Source organism: Schistocerca piceifrons, chromosome 3 (genome assembly GCF_021461385.2).
Source record: "Schistocerca piceifrons isolate TAMUIC-IGC-003096 chromosome 3, iqSchPice1.1, whole genome shotgun sequence".
Lineage (NCBI taxonomy): Eukaryota > Metazoa > Arthropoda > Insecta > Orthoptera > Acrididae > Schistocerca > Schistocerca piceifrons.
The window spans coordinates 201,216,394-201,242,173 of record NC_060140.1 but is presented as its reverse complement, the minus strand read 5'-3'; the positions used below and the strand labels follow the sequence as shown (position 1 = coordinate 201,242,173).

Here is a 25,780-nt window from a genome sequence, read left to right as displayed (position 1 = left end):
CTTTGGTTAGAGGTCTCTTATCTGTCACCAATCTCGAGAAAACTGATCTGATGTATCACACCCATTTGCGATCCGATGCGTCAGTGATAAAGCCAGAAAAGAATATCCACAAGGCGCCTCATATATCATACATGGTTTGAGACTCCCCTCCAGCGCTAGGCATTTGTCCAACAGGGCCTGCCCACAGCATTACCACCCCCCCCCCCCCCCCCAAATGTGCTCTGCCGATTGCACATCTACCGGCCATGTTATTCTGCGTGCACTCTACAAAGTATTGACGACATCCGTAACAAGTATATTGTTCTACAGACGAACAAATAAATAAATCATAGCTTAAAATAATTACAGGTAAAACAAAGGTACCAGCAAATAATAAGTATCTTCCTTACAACGACGTATCCGCACATCTGAATGCACAAGATGGCAGATCAATTAATAGCCTCTGGAAGGATAAAACACAGTTATCAACATACTTCGACTAACACGGCTGTATACATTACTTCTTTTAGAACTAGTAAATGCATATGAATAATAATCTAATAATTGTTATAATTATGATTTAATGTGAAACTCTAAACGTCAAAGCTTCCCTGTCCTGTTGAAGTTCGCAAGTATGTTTTGATGTTGTTTAAAGTGGAGAATGAGCTCTGTGCTACGGCTGTAGTTACATTATTTTCAGAAGGTTGTTAATCTCTCTCTTTCTAAGCATTTATCCTGACTTGCGAGGTATGCTGTTATGAGTAACCGGATTTGGCGTATTGATTTTAAGGAGTGGCCAGGTGCTCTGAATGTCGCCACCCCATACCCCCCTGGGACAGAATGTGAGTACCCCAACTGTTTGCATCGAATGTAATCCACGGAATAGTACGAACGAATTACAAATGTCTATGAGTCATGTAACCGAGGCGGAGCGTGGGGACCAGCCCAGTATTCACCTAGCAGGATGTGGAAAACCGCCTAATAACCACATCCAGGCTGGCTGGCAACCCGCCCTAGTCGTTACTCCGCCGGGCAGATTCGAACCGGGGCCAGCGTGTCTACCCGAGTCCAGCAAGCAGTGCGTTAGCACTCTCGGCTACCTTGGTGGGTTCAGAATGTTGTTAATATTTGGATAAATATCTTCGTTGCATAATTGCAGTGCTTCCTTGGAAGATGTAACTTTGTAGTCTTCTTTCACAGATTTCCTTCTCCACAAGTGTAATTCAGCAAGAACGTGTTCAGCTCCACATTCTTATGTTCACTAAACTTTAAGTCTGTTATAAAAGAATATAAAAATGGGATGAAAACCACCCATCAGTAATACTCTTCAGGATCACATATCAAGTAGTTTTGTCTGTCCTTTTGGTTGACAACCATCCAAGGACCAAAGACTAAGATATCCAGGTGCCGACAAATTTCAGTTGTTCTCTCAAAAACAGTACTGAAAATTTTTTGTAGCGTCAGACCTTAGAATTTCCGGCGCTTCTGTACTGTCTTCAGATTCTAATGCAGATAGTAATGCAGCAGCATTCTTCACCTTACGTGTGACACATCATTATGTAATATTGGTTTCCACAATTAGGTTCAAGATTAAAGAACCTTTACAAAGAGAATGAAAGAAAAAAATGAAAAGAAGTGCATAAAAGAGTCATGCAGTTGCGACTAGTACGATTAAACTGAAGAGGCAATAGGATACAATAAAACATTATTCTGTGTTTCCTAGTCTACTTAATCATAATTTCGGAAGTATGTAATTATAACAACGTCAAATGTTGACCAATGATTATTATGAAGTATTATTATTATAAGGATCATTATTAAACTTGTAGCCATAACTGCAGCCTGAGGCTATTTTATTTATTGTTATTACTATAGGCGACGACGTTTCAACCAATCACTATGATGGGTAATGGAGGTAGGTTTGTAAAGCCGCAATTCTTTGAGATAAAAACAATTTCACAGTTAACCACTAAAATGGTAACTGCACCTTCTCCATAGGTCTGTCATCAGATTTTTCGAATTACTAACTAAAATAACAGTTATGAGTCATCTACAAACGGGCTACTGAAGAGCGTTACCCTTGCGGCAAAACAAGGGACACAAACCATTAATTACAGCGATGGATTGGTCGAGGAGCTCTAGTAGCATGGCGTCTCCATTCACCTGACCTTAGATCTGTTGCCTTGGGGACATTTAAAAGCATTGGTGTATTCCACACACATCGACATCTTGGGCGTCACATGAGGTTGAGTCCCATGCAGGTGGTTTCACTGGCAACCAGCTGCATTCGCACTAGATGGTGAGCCTTTGGAGTAGAGAGCGGAATAGAATGTAAAATTGAGTGGTAGGGGCATCGAGCACCTCCTATAGACAGACAGCTATCATAAGGCAGAATGGTCCACATGTCTGAAAGTACTTGTTTCCACTAATGCTTATTTTATTTTCACTAGTACCATGTCCTGTAAAAATATGGGATACTGTTTTTTTTTGTCATCAGTCTACTGACGGGTTTGAAGCGGCCCGCCACGAATTCCTTTCCTGTGCTAACCTCTTCATCTCAGAGTAGCACTTGCAACCTACGTCCTCAATGATTTGCTTGACATATTCCAATCTCTGTCTTCCTCTACAGTTTTTGCCCTCTACAGCTCCCTCTAGTACCATGGAAGTCATTCCCTCATGTCTTAGCAGATGTCCTATCATCCTGTCCCTTTTCCTTATCAGTGTTTTCCACATATTCCTTTCCTCTCCGATTCTGCGTTGAACCTCCTCATTCCTTACCTTATCAGTCCACCTAATTTTCAACATTCGTCTATAGCACCACATCTCAAATGCTTCGATTCTCTTCTGTTCTGGTTTTCCCACAGTCCATGTTTCACTACCATACAATGCTGTACTCCAGACGTACATCCTCAGAAATTTCTTCCTCAAATTAAGGCCGGTATTTGATATTAGTAGACTTCTCTTGGCCAGAAATGCCTTTTTTGCCATAGCGAGTCTGCTTTTGATGTCCTCCTTGCTCCGTCCGTCATTGGTTATTTTACTGCCTAGGTAGCAGAATTCCTTAACTTCATTGACTTCGTGACCATCAATCCTGATGTTAAGTTTCTCGCTGTTCTCATTTCTACTACTTCTCATTACCTTCGTCTTTCTCCGATTTACTCTCAAACCATGCTGTGTACTCATTAGACTGTTCATTCCGTTCAGCAGATCATTTAATTCTTCTTCACTTTCACTCAGGATAGCAATGCCATCAGCGAATCGTATCATTGATATCCTTTCACCTTGTATTTTAATTCCATTCCTGAACCTTTCTTTTATTTCCATCATTGCTTCCTCGATGTACAGATTGAAGAGTAGGGGCGAAAGGCTACAGCCTTGTCTTACACCCTTCTTAATACGAGCACTTCGTTCTTGATCGTCCACTCTTATTATTCCCTCTTGGTTGTTGTACATATTGTATATGACCCGTCTCTCCATATACCTTACCCCTACTTTTTTCAGAATCTCGAACAGCTTGCACCATTTTATATTGTCGAATGCTTTTTCCAGGTCGACAAATCCTATGAAAGTGTCTTGATTTTTCTTTAGCCTTGCTTCCATTATTAGCCGTAACGTCAGAATTGCCTCTCTCGTCCCTTTACTTTTCCTAAAGCCAAACTGATCGTCACCTAGCGCATTCTCAATTTTCTTTTCCATTTTCTGTATATTATTCTTGTAAGCACCTTCGATGCTTGAGCTGTTAAGCTGATTGTGCGATAATTCTCGCACTTGTCAGCTCCTGCCGTCTTCGGAATTGTGTGGATGATGCTTTTCCGAAAGTCAGATGGTATATCGCCAGATTCATATATTCTACACACCAACGTGAATAGTCGTTTTGTTGCCACTTCCCCCAATGATTTTAGAAATTCTGATGGAATGTTATCTATCCCTTCTGCCTTATTTGACCGTAAGTCCTCCAAAGCTCTTTTAAATTCCGATTCTAATACTGGATCCCCTATCTCTTCTAAATCGACTCCTGTTTCTTCTTCTATCACATCAGACAAATCTTCACCCTCATAGAGGCTTTCAATGTATTCTTTCCACCTATCTGCTCTCTCCTCTGCATTTAACAGTGGAATTCCCGGTGCACTCTTAATGTTAGCACCGTTGCTTTTAATGTCACCAAAGGTTGTTTTGACTTTCCTGTATGCTGAGTCTGTCCTTCCGACAATCGTATCTTTTTCGATGTCTTCACATTTTTCCTGTAGCCATTTCGTCTTAGCTTCCCTGCACTTCCTATTTATTTCATTCCTCAGTGACTTGTATTTCTGTATTCCTGATTTTCCCGGAACATGTTTGTACTTCCTCCTTTCATCAATCAACTGAAGTATTTCTTCTGTTACCCATGGTTTCTTCGCAGCTACCTTCTTTGTACCTATGTTTTCCTTCCCAACTTCTGTGATGGCCCTTTTTAGAGATGTCCATTCCTCTTCAACTGTACTGCCTACTGCGCTGTTCCTTATTGCTGTATCTATAGTGTTAGAGAACTTCAAACGTATCTCGTCATTCCTTAGTACTTCCGTATCCCACTTCTTTGCGTATTGATTCTTCCTGACTAATGTCTTGAACTTCAGCCTACTCTTCATCACTACTATATTGTGATCTGAGTCTATATCTGCTCCTGGGCACGCCTTACAATCCAGTATCTGATTTCGGAATCTGTCTGACCATGATGTAATCTAATTGAAATCTTCCCGTATCTCCCGGCCTTTTCCAAGTATACCTCCTCCTCGTGTGATTCTTGAACAGGGTATTCGCTATTACTAGCTGAAACTTGTTACAGAACTCTATTAGTCTTTCTCCTCTTTCATTTCTTGTCCCAAGCCCATATTCTCCTGTAACCTTTTCTTCTGCTCCTTCCCCTACAACTGCATTCCAGTCGCCCATGACTATTAGATTTTCGTCCCCCTTTACATACTGCATTACCCTTTCAATATCCTCATACACTTTCTCTATCTGTTCATCTTCAGCTTGCGACGTCGGCATGTATACCAGAACTATCGTTGTCGGTGTTGGTCTGCTGTCGATTCTGATTAGAACAACCTGGTCACTGAACTGTTCACAGTAACACACCCTCTGCCCTACCTTCCTATTCATAACGAATCTTACACCTGTTATACCATTTTCTGCTGCTGTTGATATTACCCGATACTCATCTGACCAGAAATCCTTGTCTTCCTTCTACTTCACTTCACTGACCCGTACTATATCTAGATTGAGCCTTTGCATTTCCCTTTTCAGATTTTCTAGTTTCCCTACCACGTTCAAGCTTCTGGCATTCCACGCCCCGACTCGTAGAACGTTATCCTTTCGTTGATTATTCAATCTTTTTCTGATGGTAACCTCCCCCTTGGCCGTCCCTTCCCGGAGATCCGAATGGGGGACTATTCCGGAATCTTTTGCCAATGGAGAGATCATCATGACACTTCTTCAAATACAGGCCACATGTCCTGTGGATACACGTTACGTGTCTTTAATGCAGTGGTTTCCATTGCCTTCTGCATCCTCATGTCGTTGATCATTGCTGATTCTTCCGCCTTTAGGGGCAATTACCCACCCCTAGGACAAGAGAGTGCCCTGAACCTCTATCCGCTCCTCCGCCCTCTTTGACAAGGCCGTTGGCAGAATGAGGCTGACTTCTTATGCCGGAAGTATTTGGCCGCCAATGCTGATTATTTACCAAAATATAGGCAGTGGCGGGGATCGAACCCGGGACCGAAGGCGTTTTGCCGAATCAAAGACGCTACCCTTTTTTTTTTTTAATTCTCATTTTGTCCGCGTTTGTTCGTTGTATCTATTCGGGGCGGACGTCGTAGGACATCCGATTAAGTTCGTTGATGATCGATTAACTCAGTTTTTTTATTACAGAGGATACGTAACCCTCTGTCCGAACACGCTGAGCTACCATGCCGGCACCCCTAGACCACGGATCAATTAGCACCATATAAGCATATATCCTGATTAACTTTAAAATATTCTGTTAGCTAAAATCAGTCACTTAACAGATTAATTAGTGCACATGACATCAACAGATTTTTGAAAACAAACCTCATATTTATTTTTTACTTTTTTCAATTACCAGTCATGTGCCATCCTCTTCATCTCAGAGTAGAACTTGCACCACTCTCTCCCCTCAGCATCTGTTGTATGTATTCCAATCTCTGTCTTCCCCTACGGTTTTCACTCTCTACAGCCGCCCCCCTCTCCTCTAGTATTACAGAAATTAATCCCTGATGCCTTAATACATGTTCTATCATCTTGCCCCTTCTTCTTATCAGTGTGCTTCATCTTTCCCTTCCCTTGCCTTATCAGTCCATCTAATTTTAAACATCTTTCTATGGCACCACATTACATGCGTCGATTCTTTTCCAATTTCTCCACAGTCCGTAATTCAGTACCATACGACACTGTTTATGGCCGGTGTTTTATACTAGCAGCCCTCTATGCCAGTGCTAGTCTGCTGTTTATGTCCTTCTTGCTTTCTCCATCACGTGTTATTTTGCTTCCAAGTTATCAGAATCGCTTAACCTCGTCTTCAACGTGGTCCCCAATTTTGATGTGAAATTTATAATTACTTCACTTCTTCTACTCATCGATACTGCTGTCTTCCTCCATTTTACATTCAGAGGATGTTCTTTACACACGAGAACGTTCATTTCATTCAACACTTCCTACATTTCTTCTTCACTTTCTCTGTGAACTGTTCATTCCATTCAGTATGTCCTCTATTTCTTCTCCTCGTTCACTGGGGATTGCTATGTCTTCAGCGAATCCTACCACTGTTATCCTTTCACCCTAAATTTTAATCCTCCTCTTGAACCTCTCTCTTATTTCCGTCGTGCTTCCTCGATGTGTAGACTGAATAGCAGGGACGGTAGACCGCACCCCTGTCTTCAAACTGGCCGAGCGGTTCTAGGCGCTACAGTCTGGAACCGCGCGACAGCTACGGTCGCAGGTTCGAATCCTGCCTCGGGCATGGATGTGTGTGCTTAGGTTAGTTAGGTTTAAGTAGTTCTAAGTTCTAGGGGACTGATGACCATAGTATAGTGCTCAGAGCCATTTTTTTGTCTTCTATCTTTTTTAATCCGAGGCGCTACAGTTTTACGCTTCCATTCATTTTATCCAACTTGGTTTTGTTCATTTTGTACTTTCCCTTCTATCTTTATAGCTTACTCAAAATTTTCTCAGTTCCTCGAACGCCTTGCGCCATTTTTAACTGTCTATCGCTTTTTCAGGTCGACAAATATCCTATGTATGTTTTTTTAATTTTTTTTTTATTTTTTATTTATTTTTTTTTATTCCGTTATCAATAGTAACGTCAGATATGGCTCTGTGCTGTCTTTACTTTTCCGAAAGCCAAACTGATCATCACCTAACAGATCCTTTATTCGCTTTCTTATGCTCCTTCCTACAATTTGGTAATGGTTCCTACGGCCTTGCATCAAATGCATTTCCTATCCATCTCCCCGTTAACTTCGGCAACACTTGGCGTAGCATCGCACGTTACAGACCTTCACGCTTTCAACGCCTGCTCGCCTCAACGAAGCATTCCTTTTTACATGTATTCTCACCAGACCGCAATACACGTGACAACTCGTACCTTTTATTTCTTTGAACTTCTGGTATTCTCTTCCGGTAGCAGCTTGTAACGTACTGTAGCAAAGAAACTTTTCACCACAACATGTACTACTATTGGCAGCCCATCATACACACAGCTGTGAGCTGCCAGAAGGATATACACTGAAGAGCCAAAGAAACTGGTACACCTGCCTAATATCATGTAGGGCTCCCTCAAACACACAGAATTCCGCAACACGACATGGCTTGGACTCGACTAATGTCTGAGATAGTGCTGGAGGGAACTGACACCGTGAATCCTGCAGGACTGTCCACAAATCCATAAGAGTACGACGGGGTGGAGATCTCTTCTGAACAGAACATTGCAAGGCATCACAGATATGCTCAATAATGTTGATGTCGGGGAATTTGGTGGCCAGCGGAAGTGTTTAAACTCAGGAGTGTGGTCCTGGAGCCACTCTGTAGCAATTATGGGCATGTAAGGTATCACATTGCCTGCTGACATTGCGTAAGGCATCACATTGCCTGCTGGGATTGCCCAAGTCTGTCGGAATGCACAATGGACATGAATGGATGCACGTGATCAGACAGGATGCTTACATACGTGTCACCTGTCCGAGTATTATCGAGAAGTATTAGGGTCTCACATCACTCCAACTGCACACGCCCCACACCATTACAGAGCCGCCACCAGCTTGAACAGTCCCCTGCCGACATGCAGTGTCCATGGATTCGTGAGATTTTCTCCTACCCGTACACGTCCATCCGTACGATACAATTTGAAACGAGACACGTCCGACCAGGCAACAAGTTTCCAGTCATCAACAATCCAATGTCGTGTTGATGGGCCCAGGCGAGGCGTAAAACTTTGTGTCGTGCAGTCATCAAGCGTACAAGAGTGGGCATTCGGCTCCGGTGACACTTGTTGATGGCCCAGCGCTGAAATCTGGAGCAGTTTGCGGAAGGGTTATACTTACGTCACGTTGAATGATTCTCTTCAGTCGTCGTTGGTCCCGTTCTTGCAAGGTCTTTTTCTGGCCGGAAATTTGATGTTTTGTCGAATTTCTTATATTCACAATACACTCGTGAATGGTCGAACGGGAAGATCCCCACTTCAGCGCTACCTCGGAGATACTGTGTCCCATCGCTCGTGCGCCGACTAAAACACCACGTTCAAATTCTCTTAAAGCTTCAAACCCTGCCATTGTAGCAGCAGTACCCGGTCTAGAAACTGCGCCAGACACTTGTTGTATTATACAGGCGCTGCCGACCGCAGCGCTGTACTCTGCCAGTTAACATATCTCTGCATTTGAATACGCATGCCGCACGGAGTGGCTGCCCGATTTGAGGCGTCCTGTCACGGATTGCTGGGCCCCTCCCGCCGGAGGTTCGAGTCCTCCCTCGGGCATGGGTGTGTGTGTTGTTCTTAGCATAAGTTAGTTTAAGTAGTGTGTAAGTCTAGGGACCGATGATCTGTGCAGTTTGGTCCCTTAGAAATTCACACACATTTGAGCATTTTTTGAATACGCATGTCTGTACCTCTTTCTTTGACGCTTTAGCGTATTTGTCCATAACGTGATCATTCGCTGTTGCAGAGGACCAGGTGGCGGTGGTGAAACTCGAGCGTGCAGTGGCTGCTGGCAAGACGGCCGTCGTCAAGAAAGTGCTCGCATCCAGGTAAATCCTCGTATTTCCAAGTAATAAACACAAAAATATTTTCTGTAAATCCTAATATTCCCAGCTTCTAATTAAACGTTTCGAGTAGTGATGCCCGTCAGAATCCAGTAAATCTCAGAAAGAATATGTGGTAGTTCCATCTTTACGTCGTATTTCTTGTCTTCTGGAAGGCGTTTGACCAGTTCTGTGCTGGCACCCCATGAAACATTTGTGAGTTTGTAGGAATATCAGACCAGCTTTAGTATTGGAAGCAATTATCCCCAGTAAATAGAAGACAGCATGTCATTCTTAAAGGAGAGAAATCTTCAGACCTCAAAATAACTTTGGATGTACTCCAAGGAAGTGATATGGGACCATTACTGTTCACAATATACGCGAATGAACGAGTCGATAATATGAGAAGCTTCATAAGTTTCATGATGAGGCTGTCCACGGATGATACAGATGTATAAAGGGAAGCTGCAACGCTAGAAAACTGTGGCGAAATGAAGGGAAGTGGGGGGGGGGGGGGGGGTTAGAGATGATCAACTGGCAGTTGGCCCCCAGCATAAACAAATTTAACGTATTTTGCATAAATTGATGCAGAAGCACGTTATTGTTTGATTAAACGATTGTCAAATAATCAGTGGAAACAGTCACATCGTTAAGAACGAGGAGGCTTCAAAAAGAAAGTTACTCGTTATTATTGCAGGCCAAGTAACTTTTATTGAATGCTAGAATACACTTCAAAGTGGCACAGTTACATGACACTATTTTCAACGCAGATACCAAGTCCCTGTAAAGAATGGTCGGAACATTTTACGAATTGTTTAGTTCCTCAGGCAGAAATCCACTCCTCGGTTACAGAGGCATTCGAGGGCCGTTATGTGAACGTCATCATCGTTGTAAAATTTCCCCCTCCCCCCCCCCCCTCAAGATGGTTTTTCAGCTGGCTGAAGTGATGCAAATGACACTCTGCAAGATCTGCACTTGCGGATCAGCGTCATCCACTATTCTATGAGGTTTCGGGATTGCAGCCTGATGACCTCTTGCCACAATATTTCAGCTGAAAACAGTCCAGCCATCTTCAGATGAGTGTTCGCCACTGCAGACTGCTACATTTCAGTAGAGGACGCTCCCGTGACGGTCGCCAATGCGCATGCGTTTCCGCTGTAATTTTTGGTATAAAGCCGACACCGTGAACTAGCACTCTCCCCTTAACCAGAACCACCTCCTTCCCCTTACCCAATGTGGCTTCCGGCCCTCCTTCTCCGCCGCCGGCCATCTCCTTAACCTTACCAATCTTCTTTCCCTCCAACTGAACTCCCATCGCTCCACTATCTTCGTTTCCCTTGACCTCCAGAACGCCTACGACCATGTCTGGCATCTCGAGCTCCTCTTCAAACTCCAGATCTATGCTCTCCCTATCAACTTCGTCCGTCTCGTTGCTTCTTTCCTCACCCATCGTCCCTCCTATGTGACTATTCACAATTCCAACCCCCGTACTTTCTATCCCTCTGCCGGCATGCCCCAAGGCTCTTTCCTTTCCCCTCTCCTCTATCTGCTTTACACTGCTTATATGACCAAACCTCCCCCGCCTGTTCATCTCCTCCAGTTTGTTGATGACACCGCCTTCCTAGCTCTTTATCCTACCCTTCAACAGTCAAAACGCACCCTCCAAACCCACCTTGACCAATTCACTACTTGGTGCAACCAGTGGTTCCTCTGTATCAATCCCTCCAAGACCCAGGCGATCATTATAGGCCGCACCACCTGCTGCTTCCGTCTCCATGATTTCTACCTCACCATTTATGGCCGTCCTATCCACCTCACTCCTACCCTCAAATACCTTGGCCTCACCCTCGACCACCACCTCACCTGGACCCCCCATCTCCTTACCATCCAACACAAAGCTCACAACGGACTCCGCCTCCTGAAACTCCTGTGTGGCCGGACATGGGGTTTGCATCCTTCCACCATCCTTCACACCTACAAATCCTTGATCCTGTTACGCCTTTGTGGCTTGGATTTCCACCCAGGTTCTATAAATCCCTCCAAATCCTTGAACACAATGTGCTCTGCCTTGCCTTCTGGATCCGCCTTCCGTCCCCCATGCGCATCCTCTACGGCTTCATCCCCTTCCCCCACCTTCTCCTTTTCCTTGAACACATCCGCACACTATATATTGTCTGCCGCATTGCTCCCCCTCACCCCCTGGAGTCTCCCTTCCTCTCCACCCCCAGCCTGCTGCCGCACCTTTACTGGTGTGTCCTACCCTCTCTCCATCTCCACGCCCTCCACCTCCTTTCCCAATGCGCCTTCCACCATCTACCCCTCCCGGATGATGAGCTTCGCCCTGACATCTACCCTTCCTACCAACTCTAATCCCATCTTCCTCCTGCCTTCTCCTTAGGGCTCCCTCTCCTCTCCCTCCCTTTGGCTTTCCCCTCCTACTCCCCCTCCCTCTCCTGTGCTCTCCTTCAGTGTCTCTGCACTTCCTCCTGCCTTGTCTTCCCTCTTCATCTCCTGCCCCACCATCTCCTACCTCTTGGTGTCCCCGCTGATGCCCCTCCTCTTTTCATCTTGCCCCCTCCCCTGCTGCACCTTGCTCTCCCCTCCTTTTCCATCCTCTCCAGCCTCTTCCTCAGCAGGTCCCACCTGGCAGTTTTATTCTTCATTGTGTGTGCTCCAAGTGGGTTTAAAGTGTGCTGTTCTAGAGTGTTTTTAATACTGTGGCCGACTTTTAACCCGTGGGTGTGCCTTCAGTGTCTTCTTTGTGTTTTGAGACTCCCCAACTGTGCTTTTTTTAAACTTTATGTCGACTTTTTTAATTATCCATCCATGAATGTCTCCATGTCAGTTTATTTTTACCTCCATTATCTCCCCTTACCCTGTTTTATGTCCCCTTTTTTTATCGCCTTATCTGTAACATTTTATTCTTGTCTTAGTTGTCTTGTCACTCCGATGAAGAGTGGCAGATTGTGCCACTGACAGCCCTCCCCTCCCCATATGGGGTAGGGAAATGAAATCACAATAAAGGAAGAAAAACTAGCACTCTCCAGTGGCGGACACGTGAAGATGGCTGGACGGTTGTCAGCCGAAATATTGTGGCAAGAAGTCAACATGTTCCAGCTGCCATCCTGAAACCTCACAGAATATTCGGTATGCCGGTAAAACTTCAAGAATTACAGCATCAGCTACGTGTGTGCGGCCTTGGTCAAATTATTAGTATTATTACACCAACCCGGGACGTGATATTGTATTTAGTCCTTACCGCCAGAATTTTGCGGGGAATCTGCGTCCTACTTAGACGTATTATCCACTAATATCATACTATTCTGCGTACTTCAACTTCAGAGTAAGTTTCCAGTTGCCGCGCCATAACTGTGCCTGCAGGACACTTATACCTTGTGGTTCGCTTCTGACAATGCGCCTCTCTTGTTGCGCAATGGTCTTAACATAGGTTGACATGCGTAATTTACTTTCTGAAGTCACTACGTATCTGCGAGTATGCATACGAACGACTTAAAGCGGATCGATCACATAAAAGCAATAGTGTGCAAGGCAGACGTCACAGTCACGTCCGCCGCTACTCGAATACTGCTCTTCAGTTTGGTACCTCTAAAATGTACTGAAATAGAAAATGGAAAAGATACAAAGAAGAGCAACATGTTTCGTCACGGGTTCATTTAGTAACCACGAGAGCATTATAGAGACACTCGTCTTACTCCATTGACAGAAGTTGAAAAAGAGGCGTTATGCATCCCGGTGGGGTTTACTGTTAAAATCCCGAGAGCGAGCAGTCTTAGTAAGGTCAACCAATATATTGCTTCCTCCTACGTACATCTCGTGAAAATGCAAAGGTGGTGAAAGTAGAGAGAATCGAGTTTCCTGCTAGAACAGAAAAGGGAAGAAATACTAGTGATTAACAAAGAACACCACATAGTGTTAGGTGGCTTCCGGAATGTTATGGTAGATGTAGATGGGGAAACGTTTTCTTCTGTGTGTGTAATACCGTAATTTAATATCGTACCTACGTGCTGTCTTATGTTTCAGGGATGTTTGCATACTAAGCATAAACGTCCCGTGAAATTCGCGTTGAGCATCTGGAAGCTAATTGCGGTTAATTTCTTGAATTGCAAGAAAGATGTGGAATATTGAACTATTGTTTCCATAAAATTGTTCGTCCACCTTCAATGAAGGGAACCTGGCAACTGCCGTTGGAAAGATTCGATGGTTGTTTATGAATCACTACCATGTTGTCGAATTTCAATACTGTTAAATACCAGAGTTTTGGTTAATGCCATACACTACACGGTAATGAAGCTAACAGACCAAGTGACTTAATGATTCATTAATGAATTGGTACAAAAAGCCTAATTTATCTTATGCTAGGTTATTCTGATATCATTCTGATATTATATGAGAAACCGAGGTCAACCTGTAGCACTCAGAACATGTTAAATGGAGTTGTATTTCTATTCAGTGTTTTGCATGATTACATGGCCGTCAAGGATATCGGGGAGACAAGAAAAACAAAAAGAACAAAACGATATAGAAAATGTACTGCGTAGCTTGAAGTTCATCCATTCCTATATATGCATAAGGGACGTCACAGAAATCGTTTATTTGTGTTAAATACCAGGTGAGGCTAAAGTCGTTAAAGCAAAAGCAGCTTACACTGCCTGACGAAAAAAGTGAAGCATGCAAATGAGGGCGGGGGTGGGCGGGGGGGGGGGCGGGGGAGGGGGAGGAAACAAAATCAGATATCACAGGTTGAGGGAGTAAACGATGTTTGTTATGTCAGTGATTACAACATCGAGGCAAAGTTACAAAGCACTTTTTTTATATATAATCCGCTAGCCACCAAGCGGTGTGTGATGGAGGGCACAATTCGCGCCAACGTCTTACCCCCCCCCCCCCCTCCCCCTCCTCTGTTCCGCTCACGGATCGCGCGCGAGAAAAAAAAGACTGTCTGAACGCCTCAGTACGAGCTCTAATTTCCCTTATCTTTGAATGGTGATTATTGCGCGATTTGAAAGTTGGTGGTAATAATATATGCTATATATCCTCGGCGAAGATCGGATTTTGGAATTTAGTGAGCAGCCCCTTCCGTTTAGTGCATCGCCTATCAAACTTTGTATGAGATTGTAATGCTCTCGCGATGGCTAAATGTACCAGTCACGAATCTTGCCGCTCTTCTTTGGGCCTTCTCAATCTCTTGAATCAGACTCTACTGGTAAGGGTCCCATACAGATGAACAATACTATGAGAATAGATGAACTGAAGTATTGTAAGCAATTTCCTTTGTTGAAGGACTGCATCGCTTGAGGATTCTAGCAATAAACCACAATCTAGAATTCGCCTTACCCGTAACTTGTGTAATCTGACCATTCCATTTGAGATCATTTCGGATAGTCACACACAGATACTTGACGGATGTTACCTCTGCCAAAGACTGGGTATTTATTTTGTACTCGTACATTAATGAGGAATTTCGCTTTGTTATACGCAGTAGGTTACACTTACTAATATTGAGAGATAACTGACAGTCATTACACCACGCATTTATTTTCTGTAAATCTTCATTGATTTGTTCACAACTTTCGTGTGATACTACTTTCCTGTAGACTACAGCATCATCGGTAAACAGTCTAATGCCGCTGTCAATACTATCAACCAGATCGTTTATGCAAATCGTAAAAAGCAGCGGACCTATTACGCTGCTCTGGGGCACTTCTGTTGAAGTGACCCCGTTCAGGACGACATACTGCTCTCTGTCTGTTAGAAATCTTTCTATCCAACCACATATGTCATCGGACAGACCATAAGCGAGCACTTTCTGGAGCAAGTGACAGTGCGGAACTGAGTCGGATGCCTTTCGAAAGTATAGAAATATGGCATCGACCTGGGAGCCGGTATCTAGAGCCTGTTGTGCACCATGCACAAAGAGGACCAGCTGTGTCTCGCATTACCGCTATTCCCTAAAACTGTGCTGGTTTCTGCAGATGAGCTTCTCAGAGTCTAGAAAGATCATTATGTCTGAACACAAAATGTGTTCCATGATTATACAACAAATCGATGTGAGTGAAATTGGCCGGTAATTATGTGCATCCGATTTTCTACCCTTTTTATAGATTGCTATGACCTGGGCCTTCTTCCAGTCCCGCGGAGCTTCCCACTGTTCCAATGATCTCTGATAGATGATGGATAAGAATGGTGCAACATTAGCCGATTTATAACTATGACATTGCACCCCCCCCCCCCTCCCCGCCTGGATATATCCACTGATTTGGGTGGGAACAGTGTCATAAGGCTGCATAATGTTGAGGCTAGCTGCCCGACAACTGTTGAAACTGGTCCTTGATATCCTGGGTACTGCCACTGGCATGGAGTTGACGTGTCCTATCGGGAACAGGCCTGGGGATTCTTCTTGCCACAGCACTACCTCAACATCAAGCAGACAGTTCATAGAGACACGTGCCACAGGTGGAAGAGCAATGTTCTGTTGAAAAATGGCACCACGCTATTGTCGCTTGAGACATAAAACTTGAGGACGCAGGATGTTCATGACACACAGCTGTGCGGTTAGAGTTCCCTGAATCACCACCACCTGTGACCTGAAGTCATACTCGATGGCTCTCCACACCACAATAGCAGGGAGTAACACCGTCGTTCCTCTCAAAAACACAGCCAGAGTGGGACCTCTCACCAGGCGACCGCTATACTCGCCGACGATGTTTATCCAGGGTAATCTAGCACTGCGGTTCATTGCTGAACGGCGGCCGGTGTGGCCGAGCGGTTCTAGGCGCTTCAGTCTGCAACCGCGGTCTCAGGTTCGAATCCTGCCTCGGGCATGGATGTGTGTGATGTCCTTAGGTTAGTTAGGTTTAAGTAGTTCTAAGTTCTAGGGGACTGATGACCTCAGATGTTAAGTCCCACAGTGCTTAGAGCCATTTGAACCCTCATTGCTGAACACAGCATGACTACATTCATCAGCAGTCAATGCTTCCAGTCAGGACACGAACCCAAGCGCAGCTGTCTGTGTTGTGGGGTTAACGGCAGCATATGCATGGGACGGTAACTACCTAGTCTGGATGCATAATATTGAGGTTAGGTGCCCCACAACTGTTGAAACTGGTCCTTGATATCCTTGGTACTGCCAATGGCATGGAGTTGACGTCCGAACTAATCCCATGTACATCCTGTCTGACCAGTAGCGCAGGATGACACAGGATATTGAATGTTGCACTGGGTGTATTGCTTGTTCTCGGATGACAAGTCCAGATGTGATACGTTTACGAAGTGCTTGGTGCACAGGGCGGCGATCTTCCCACGTGATGCTCAGACGTGGCAGACCAGAATCATGACGACGAGTACGTCGCAGATGGCTCAGGGACGGAGGCAGCATGGCCTCTCACCTGCTGATGACTCGACGTGCCACAAAGAAAGAAACTGGGCCAGGGAGGAAGAAGGCCGGGGTATTTCCCGCGTGACATATATTTAACACGAAATGTAACAGTGTAAATATGACAAACTGCCTATTGGCTTCTGTCTCGGGTTCTTCGGCCGACGTTCATCTGGTGAGTTTACTGACGCTTCGCCAGTACGAGTGGCTGGCATTGTCAAAGCTTCACCTTCCACTGCCGGTGGTGAACTAGAGCCGAGCTGGCGGCCGCGGACAATATGTACCCGGCACGCCAACGTCCGAGGGCTTCTCCGCGGTCATTTCCGGTGCGGTTCTCCTCTTGCTACTTGCGACGGTCGTTCACTGCAGTACGGGAAGCGAGGATCTGTTTACCTTAAGGCTTTCCTCTTTTCTTGTTGAAGCTGTTCGCGTGTTTTTGTATTTTTACAGCTTCTCTGAACAAGCGGGTGTGATAGTACTGCTCTACAGCCAGAACGTCCGTGACGGCGAATTTTATTACGTGGTCCGTCTCACTCAGTGCGTGCTCTGCCACTGCCGATTTCTCCACCTACCCCAACCTGCAATGTCGCTTACGTTCTTTGATCCTGGTGTTGATTGATCATCCAGTCATTCCGACATAAACTTTTCCACATGTGCATGGTATGCGGTATATTGCTGACTTTGCAAGTGAGCCCCTTTTTCTCCTTTGCCGATCTAAGACACTCTTTGATCTTCCTTGCCGGTTTGAAATTCGTCTTTACGCCGTGTTTGCGCAATATATGGCCGATTCCGTTCGTCACTATGGGAATGTATGGCAGAAAGGCCGTACCCGACATTTCTTTTTCTGATTTCTTACTTTGCCAAGTGTTTGGCTCTGTTACACTTCTAATATAATTTGTGTAGTACCCATTGCTCCTCAGAACAATTTCCAGGTGTTGCATTTCGCGTCTGAGGTGCTGCGGCTCATATATTCGTCCTCGCGTTACGAGCGTATTAATCATGCCTCTTTTCTGGCTCGGTTGGTGGTTTGATAGTTTGTGCAGGTAACGAACGGTCCGTGTGTGTCGGTTTTCTATATACGCTGTGTCCCAGGTTTTCGCCATCCCTTGTGATCAGCACATCTAGAAATGACAGTTTTTTGTTCTTTTCTACTTCCATGGTAAAGTTTATGTTGGCACGGAGGCTGTTCAGGAGTCGTGAGAAGTCACCGAACTGTTCTTCACCATGGCTCCACACAACGAAAGTATCATCGCCGTATTATGTGTCTCGGGATAAGAAAAGTGCTGCAGTTCCACACACTGCCTTGTATCTCATAAACTGTTTAATCACTATTCCACACACTGCAGTCGATTTCCTGCCAATCAAACAATATTTCCACTATCAACCAAGGGAAACTGTAGGATATCGATTTTATTAATTAGTCAATCAGTTTGATAGAGTGGGAGATGGGCTATTCAAACAGCTCATGAATACCGAAAGTGGCACAGTAGGCTATTTCTCATGGTACACGCACATATACAGACATACGGAGCACAGAGCAAACGCACTGCAATTGTAGTATATGTAGTTGGAAGTGACTGGATGCCTTCGAGTACAGTGGTATGCTATACCGTCAGACCAGAAAAATAGTGCTTTTGCGCTATGTATTGACAAACGTACTTCATTTACAAGGAATTTTAGAATACATGGCGAGAAGTGTCGATATGGGCGCATGGGCAGAAGTGACATAAAATCGATAAAATTACGACACTTGACGGAAAATACGTATAAATCGAGGGAAAATATGCCGAAATGCAGGGAAATTGAGAAGCAATGAGGGAGTACTAGAAGGGGACGAGTATGTGGCGGAAAGAGGAAAACAACAAAAAGTTGACATGGAAGCATCGGGATCATTTTTCGTCGACAGCGATAAGACGGCTGTAATAGTATGTCTAACGTGGATGACAACCAAATATAGAGTGATAAATTTGTCGGTTCACAAGCCCAAGTGTGATTCCACAGTTATTGGCAATCACCTTCTAGATTTTCATCGTGTCCTCAGCTAAGAAGAGTTGTGTTACCATCCCATCTGGGGGGAGTGCAATATGCAATTACAGAATAGGTCACGTGTTTGATCCTGTGCAGAAGTGTTGTGTGTGTTGTTTTTGGGGGAGGAGACCAGACAGCGAGGCCATCGGTCTCATCGGATTAGGGAAGGACGGGGAAGGAATTCGGCCATGCCCTTTCAAAGGAACCATCCCAGCATTTTCATGGAGCGATTTAGGGAAATCACGGAAAACCTAAATCAGGATAGCCGGACACGGGACTGAACCGTCGTCCTTCCGAATGCGAGTCCAGTGTGCTAACCACTGCGCCACCTCGCTTGGTGTGCAGAAGTGTTTAGGTGTTTTAAACCCTAACAAACAGTATTTACAATGTGCTCCTATGTACTCTCTACCAATCACAAACATGTGGTTTCAGCTAAAAAAAAAAAATACCTTACAGAACAGTTGCTGCATTTTTTAACAACATTCTACTGTATATCTGTTGAGGTAATAGTGGTACATGCAAATTGACTGCCGTCTTTGTTGCTTTCCTGGAAAACAGAACCATCTGCCTCTAAACTGACTTGCATCTGTATTAAAGGATGACAGAAATTGGATGAAGCGATCGGTTGAAATAGGGCAGTGTGAAATCCCTGAGGTTAGCAGGACAGAGCGGATGCGGTTATATTTGTGGAAAGGGGCCAAAATAAGTTACCATCAGTTAGACTCAACATATAAACTTTATTTGTTAAAAAATACAATCACACAAGCAAGAATCAAAAACTCTCAAGGTTTTAACGATAGACCTCCTTTGATTTAATTTATATCAGCTGAAGGCCACATCGAAAATGCAAGGCACAAGATCTAAGCAAGGAATTGAGGTGCAGGAGTTGTTCTGGAGGTTTCACTTCTTCAAAAAAATTTTTTTTTAGCTTCAATATAAATAGGCTGAAAGCCTTAGCTTAAACTTTTTCCACAGAACTCGGCTCAAGGCCACACATTAATCAAGAACAGCTTAGGGTCGAGCCAAAGATTTTCAATGTTTAATCTTAATAGGGTGAAAACTCGGCTAAAGGCCGCATATCAACTAAACAATTTAACGGCTTAAGGCCTAGGAAGAAGAGCTTTCAATTTGAAAAGGCTGAAGGCCTTATCTTAAAATATTTCGTGTAAAACACGCCTGAAGGCCTCATACTAAAAAATAACAATCTAATGACTTAAGAACAAGACAAAGATTTTTAATTATTAATTTAAGGGAGATTAAAACTCGGCTGAAGGCTACACAGAGTACTTAAGACTAAAAAGGAAATCACTATGTAAAACACAAGGAGCAGCGCTCAGAAGGTTCCAAGGGTCGGCCTGGGAAGGTAACACTAACGCACGTTTAGGTGAGACAGGCAGGCAGACCGACAATCTCTTAATCGGAAGGCAATCCAACCGCAAGGCAGCCAACAAACCAACCAACAAGATCACTTCTTCTCCACCCGACCAGCAAAACGACAACAAGATGTGAATAGCACAATGTTCTGGATACTGGTGCCTAATCCATCCAAGTCAGAATAAATGCCCAAAACTACCAACAACACCTCAGCTCTCAAACAACACGCCGTGCTGCACAGCATCAACACAACGAGGAAAATACACTGCCAAAAACTACACCAACGACCAGGGCAGGTCACCGGAACGTCAATGGCCTCAAGGCAAAAGATACTGCTGGTACACTTCATTAATGAAGGAATGAATAAGTTAAACACCGCACAGGAAGACGGCTGCAATTGTAGCCGACTTCAATGCACACACATTATTGCTCACGGGAATCTCCCAGAAAGTGACAGCCAGGATCAAACGAAGAGATGTGATAGCAGTTGAAGCTTGCTAGTAGGTTAAGTGAGCAGTCAACTATAGTGTCCAGGATCGGTGGGCGACGAACTTCGTAAACCTAGCAAGAAGCGCCTCACAACGCCAACTGCCCATGCACGCCGCCAGCGCCTCCGGCCTGACAACGTGCCACGGAGATCTCCTCGCTGCTCTCCCCCAACCGACCGACTGCCCAACACCAGCTGCTGCTCTCATCTGTTGCTTTCCCCTCTTTGGGGAAGTGTGTGGGGGAGTCTGTAGCCTTTCGGCTTTTAGTCCCCTGTGAACTTGTGTGTGTGATCTTTCTATAGTTTTTGGTGTCTGTGATTTGTGATGATTGTTGTGTGTGTGTCTGGTACTTGCCTGAGGTAGGCGAGAAGTTTGGTGTTATATGGGAAGGAACAGGATGATGGATTGGGTATTGGGATTTTCTCTTCGACTTAGTCGTCGAAGATCGTCATAGGGCGCTTGTGCTTTTCGCGGGACATGTCATACCGACCTAGGGAGTGGATGAGCGCGTTTCCGGATCTGGAAGAACCCTCATAGAAGGCCCTTGCCAGATCCTGGAAACGCTCTCTCAGGAGTGGGATTTCGGCTGCGGCGTGCAAGTCGTCTGTAGGGAATCCAAGAGGTAAGTGCAGTGCCCTTCTGAGGGCGCGGTTCTGCAGCCTCTGGAGTTTGTCCAGGTGCTGCTTTGCCGCGTATCCCCAGACAGGGCACGCATACTCCATTACTGGCCGGATCAGGGCCTGGTATACATTTACTGCTACTGGGCAGGGTAGGGAGCTGGTTGTGTTCAGGATGGGATATAGGATGGACATTCTGGCGCAGGCCTTCCTGTGGACCTCGTCTATGTGGGGTTTCCACGTAAGACGAGAGTCCAAGGTTACGCCAAGGTACTTGGCGGTTCTGCGCCAGGGGAGTTGGGTTCCATTTAGGTGAAGGTGGAGGGGGGGACGTTGAGGAGGATCGCGCCTTCCGAGTTTGCGGGTAATCAGCATTGCCTGCGTCTTCTCAGAGTTGATGGTGACGCGCCAGCGACGGGCCCAAGTTTCTGTGTCATCTAAAACCTTTTGTAGCCTACGGATGACCAGGTCCTTGTTCGCGTTTCTCGTGTAGAAGGCTGTATCGTCAGCGTACTGTGCGGTGTGCACCAGGGGGGCCGTTGGAGTGTCCGCAGTGTACAAACTGTACAATACGGGCCCCAGGACCGATCCCTGTGGCACCCCAGTACGAATACGCCTCTTGGTAGAGGTAGCAGTTCCTACTTTGACGGAGAAAGTCCTATTCGTGAGATAGCTCTTGATCAGCTGAACTATGCTCCCGGGAAACCCTTGTGTGTACAACTTGTAGAGTAGCCCTCTATGCCATACTGAATCAAAGGCTTTGGCTACGTCTAGTAGCACTATCCCGCAGTAACCTCTGTGGCTGAAGCCCTCTGTGGCTGCTTCAACCATTCTCATGACCTGTTGTGGGGCAGAGTGGTTCTGTCGGAAGCCAAATTGGAAATCGGGCAGAATTTGCTCTCTGGTAATATGTTCTTGTATGGGTCTTAGCAGGAGGCGCTCATAGATCTTGCTGAGAGTTGGCAAGAGGCTAATCGGTCTGTAGTGCTGCGGGAATAGAGGGTCTTTCCCTGGTTTGTGTATCGCGACCACTTCCGCATGTTTCCAGCAAGCTGGGAAAACACGGGATCGAGTAATCCCAACACCAGGAAACGGTCAAAAGATCAAATACACGTCGGCGATGGGATGACCGACCGAACGACCAACCAACGGTCGTTGCCGCTCCAGTCTCCTTCCGTTGGACAGTACATGTGTGTCCCCAGCGGTCGGCAAGTGCTGGCTGTCCGCACCTCACTGGTGCTCCGTGCTTGACGCTCCTTCGTCCCCGACTGCTGCTCCGTGCCCGACTGCACTGCTGGTCCGTCTCCAACTGACTTTTGGACACAGAACGAGCCAGAAATATTATCGGTTTCTCGAGAGATGGTACAACAGTGCACTTATCGAGAAGCGCTGCTGCTGTCACTCACGGGCAAGTAAGTTAGTGACGCCAGTAAAGGGAATAAGAAAACGAGGTGGCAGTACCGTAAGAGAAGAAAACAAACAATAAATGGAATGACTGAGTGTGATTTAATGGTAGACTGATGATGCACACTAGAGAGGGAGATGTTGCTACAAGTCATTTATCGCGCATTTAAGCATTTTTCTGTTGTCCTCTCGGGGTGTATCAGTGTTCGACTCGTATACAACTGCATATTCTGTGCGTGACTTAGAGCACTATCTACTTGCGATCATTAACAGCAAACCTCTCTATACAGCAGTCAGTAGAAGACTTCCAACACATGTGTGATGAAACATGTCCATCGATGGAAAAACTGTTTCAGCAACCTCCTCTAGACGAAAGAAGATTTATGCAACGTTCTCCATTCCCCTACTGCATCTGCGACTTAAATCAAGTCTTCAGTTTCATAACTACGGTGATTTTAAGTTAGTGGCAGATGTTTGTGAGATACCTGCAAATTCTATGTATACATTTGTTTGAGAGATGTCTTGTTTATCGAGTTAGAACAGCATGGTGTAATAATGGAAATGTCGAGTGGCTACGGCCTCCCGTCGGGTAGACCGTTCGCCTGGTGCAGGTCTTTCGATTTGACGCCACTTCGGCGACCTGCGTGTCGATGGGGATGAAATGATGATGATTAGGGTGTGTAATTTCACATGTGAAACACCGCTGCTATGCGATTGCTGTTTCCTTATAATAGGCATTCTTTGTTGCTGACGATCATTTTATAGGACTGATGCAAGCATAGTATAATTCGTGAACTGTGGCTGGATGTGAAGAATGGACAATATACACCTCCTGAAAGCTGTAGTGTGCATTTATCACAAAGACTATGTTTTTCTTTGGTGTAGAAGGAAGTAGTTTTTTCATCTTAAAGCTTGTCACTGTAGTAAGTGTGATAGAAAACTTGCAGATGAATGTATGTCAGATGCTGGACGAACATGTCCTGCATTATAATATTATGAGCATTGCATTCGCTTGACTGATATTATGGAAACCACATGGCTTAAACATTATAGTGCGTTTAAATGCAGAACCATGTAGCTTTAGGAGTGCATGTGCTTATGTTCTACGATCGCTTCTCTCTTTCCAATACCTTGTTGGTACTGACCACAGACGTTAATAAAATACTTTAGAATTGATAGCACAGTGATTTACATAAAATGCTTTAAACTCCGTCCATCTGGAGCTCCATTATGCATAAACCACATGTTTCTTCTTAACTGTCTGTTACATCATCACAACACACTCATATCTACTATATACCGATAACGGTGTCAACCTTCTCGACATGCGCGCATCTGGAGAGATCTCGTGCAATTGGATGGGTGCCGTGAGCAAGATTTGTGCAGAACAGTCCTTGCTGAACAGAAGTTACGGACTCGGCTCGCTCTGTTCCTTCACGAGACGTGGAATGTAGCGGGTATAGTAATCTCCTTCTTCTGGTCAGTGACAAATTAATCGACGGCAGTGTTGTAAGGAGGGTTCATCAAAGACAATGTGGGGAGAGCTTTCAATCTCCAACTTTATCATACGAATGTGAGAATGCGTTGTGGCTCCCAGCCACACAGGGAGAGATGGGCAGTCATAATCGTAAATTACGCACTACGGCTGAAGTGCTAGAAATGTGTAGATAGCCTAACTCCATCGCTATTAGGAAAAGTGATACTGACAGTGAATCCTAACCACACTTGTATACGTTTGACTAGCGAAACCTGCGAGCGTTAACAGTTACGCAAACGTAAAATACGTGGTAAATTAGTGTTACACTACAATATCTGAGTAAATCTGTGTTATAATACAACTTCTGAGCCCTTCTTACATACGGTTCAGTTAGCAGAAAGCTAAAATTCACCTCGCCGTCTGCGTAAATTCCTTAGCTTGTTGTGGGCTTGTACTGTAAGCCCATCGGTTGCTTTAAAGTAGAGTTCGTATTTGTGCTTTACATTCTGAACTCTTATTGTTAGCTAAAGGTTTTGTTTTGTACCTACATCTGTCAGTGTACAATATTCAGTATTTACATTTATTAGTCTCACTTGAACTCGATACATTGAAGGTGGCAGTTTTTATAGTTTTATTAGGTCATTTTTGCGGTTACGTAAACGTTTGTTTACATTATAAATACGAGGGATAATCATTAGGTGTAGTTTACCGTAGCGTACTGTTTAATTCTTTAATAATATAGCCCCTAGCAGTTTTGCTGTAGGTCACTGTTTTTTTTTTCTTTAGTATCCACTGCATAGCTCCTAGCAGGAAAATAAGCACCAGATCTATCTTCTACCATACATTTTTATTGTTCTTCATTGTTGAGTGTCCTTTCTGCCAACTAGAGTGTAGCTGTTAACCTTGTGTGGCAGCAGGTTTCCTTAAGTTTCTTATAGCAAGTATTAGCTAGATGGATAGGGTCTGTGTCTGTTGTGTGCGGATGCAGGAGGAGTTGGCCACAGTCCAAACGCAGATGGAAGCTTTGTTGACGACAGTCAGCAGGCTCCAGTGCCACCTTGAGGTGGGTGGGGATTGGGTGCCTGCGGCAGCCTCTGCTGTACTAAATGTGCAGGGGGGGGGGGGGATGTCACAGCTCTCTGAGCTGATCTCAGGTGAGACTGAGCCGGCTGGCCCACTCTCACCTCAGTGTGGGTGGCGGACTGTGTCGAGCTCTCGAGCCTCAAGGCGAAGGCAAGGCTGCATGGGGGACGCAGGCTCCTGCCAAATCCCATGCACTTTACTAATAGATTCAGTGTGCTATCTGATGCTGGGGAGAGAGGGGGGGGGGGGGGAGGCTGAGCCATGAGCCAGATCAGAATGCACCTTCTGCCAGGATAGTGGCCGCTCCTTCAGCAAGGTGTGGACAGGCACGTGGGGATAGGGGTTTGTTAGTTATTGGGAGCTCCAGTATTAGATGGGTCATGGAGACCCTCAGGAACACAGCTGCTAGGATGGGGAACAAGTCCAATGTTCACTCGGTGTGCTTACTGGGCGGCCTTGTCTGGGTTGTGGAAGAGGCTCTACCAGTGGCTATCGAGCGTGTGGGATGCAGCCAGCTGCATATTGTTGCACATGTCGGGGCACCAACGATGCCAGTCGTCGGGGTTCCGAGGAAATCCTTGGGTCCTTTCGACGGCTGGCCAAATTGGCGAAGGCGGCCTCCATCTCTCGAGGAGTGGAAGCCAAGCTG

The 25,780-nt window shown here is 45.2% G+C and overlaps 1 protein-coding gene across 1 annotated transcript in view; it reads left to right on the top strand.

Annotated features, from left to right (window-relative positions):
• Nucleotides 1-25,780, top strand: part of LOC124788513 (fibronectin type 3 and ankyrin repeat domains protein 1-like) — a 158,122-nt gene that overhangs the window by 41,418 nt on the left and 90,924 nt on the right. Inside the window, exon 4 of the mRNA XM_047255782.1 lies at nucleotides 9,192-9,273. Within this exon, the coding sequence (XP_047111738.1) occupies nucleotides 9,192-9,273 (82 nt within the window). The remainder of the gene's footprint in view (nucleotides 1-9,191; nucleotides 9,274-25,780) is intronic.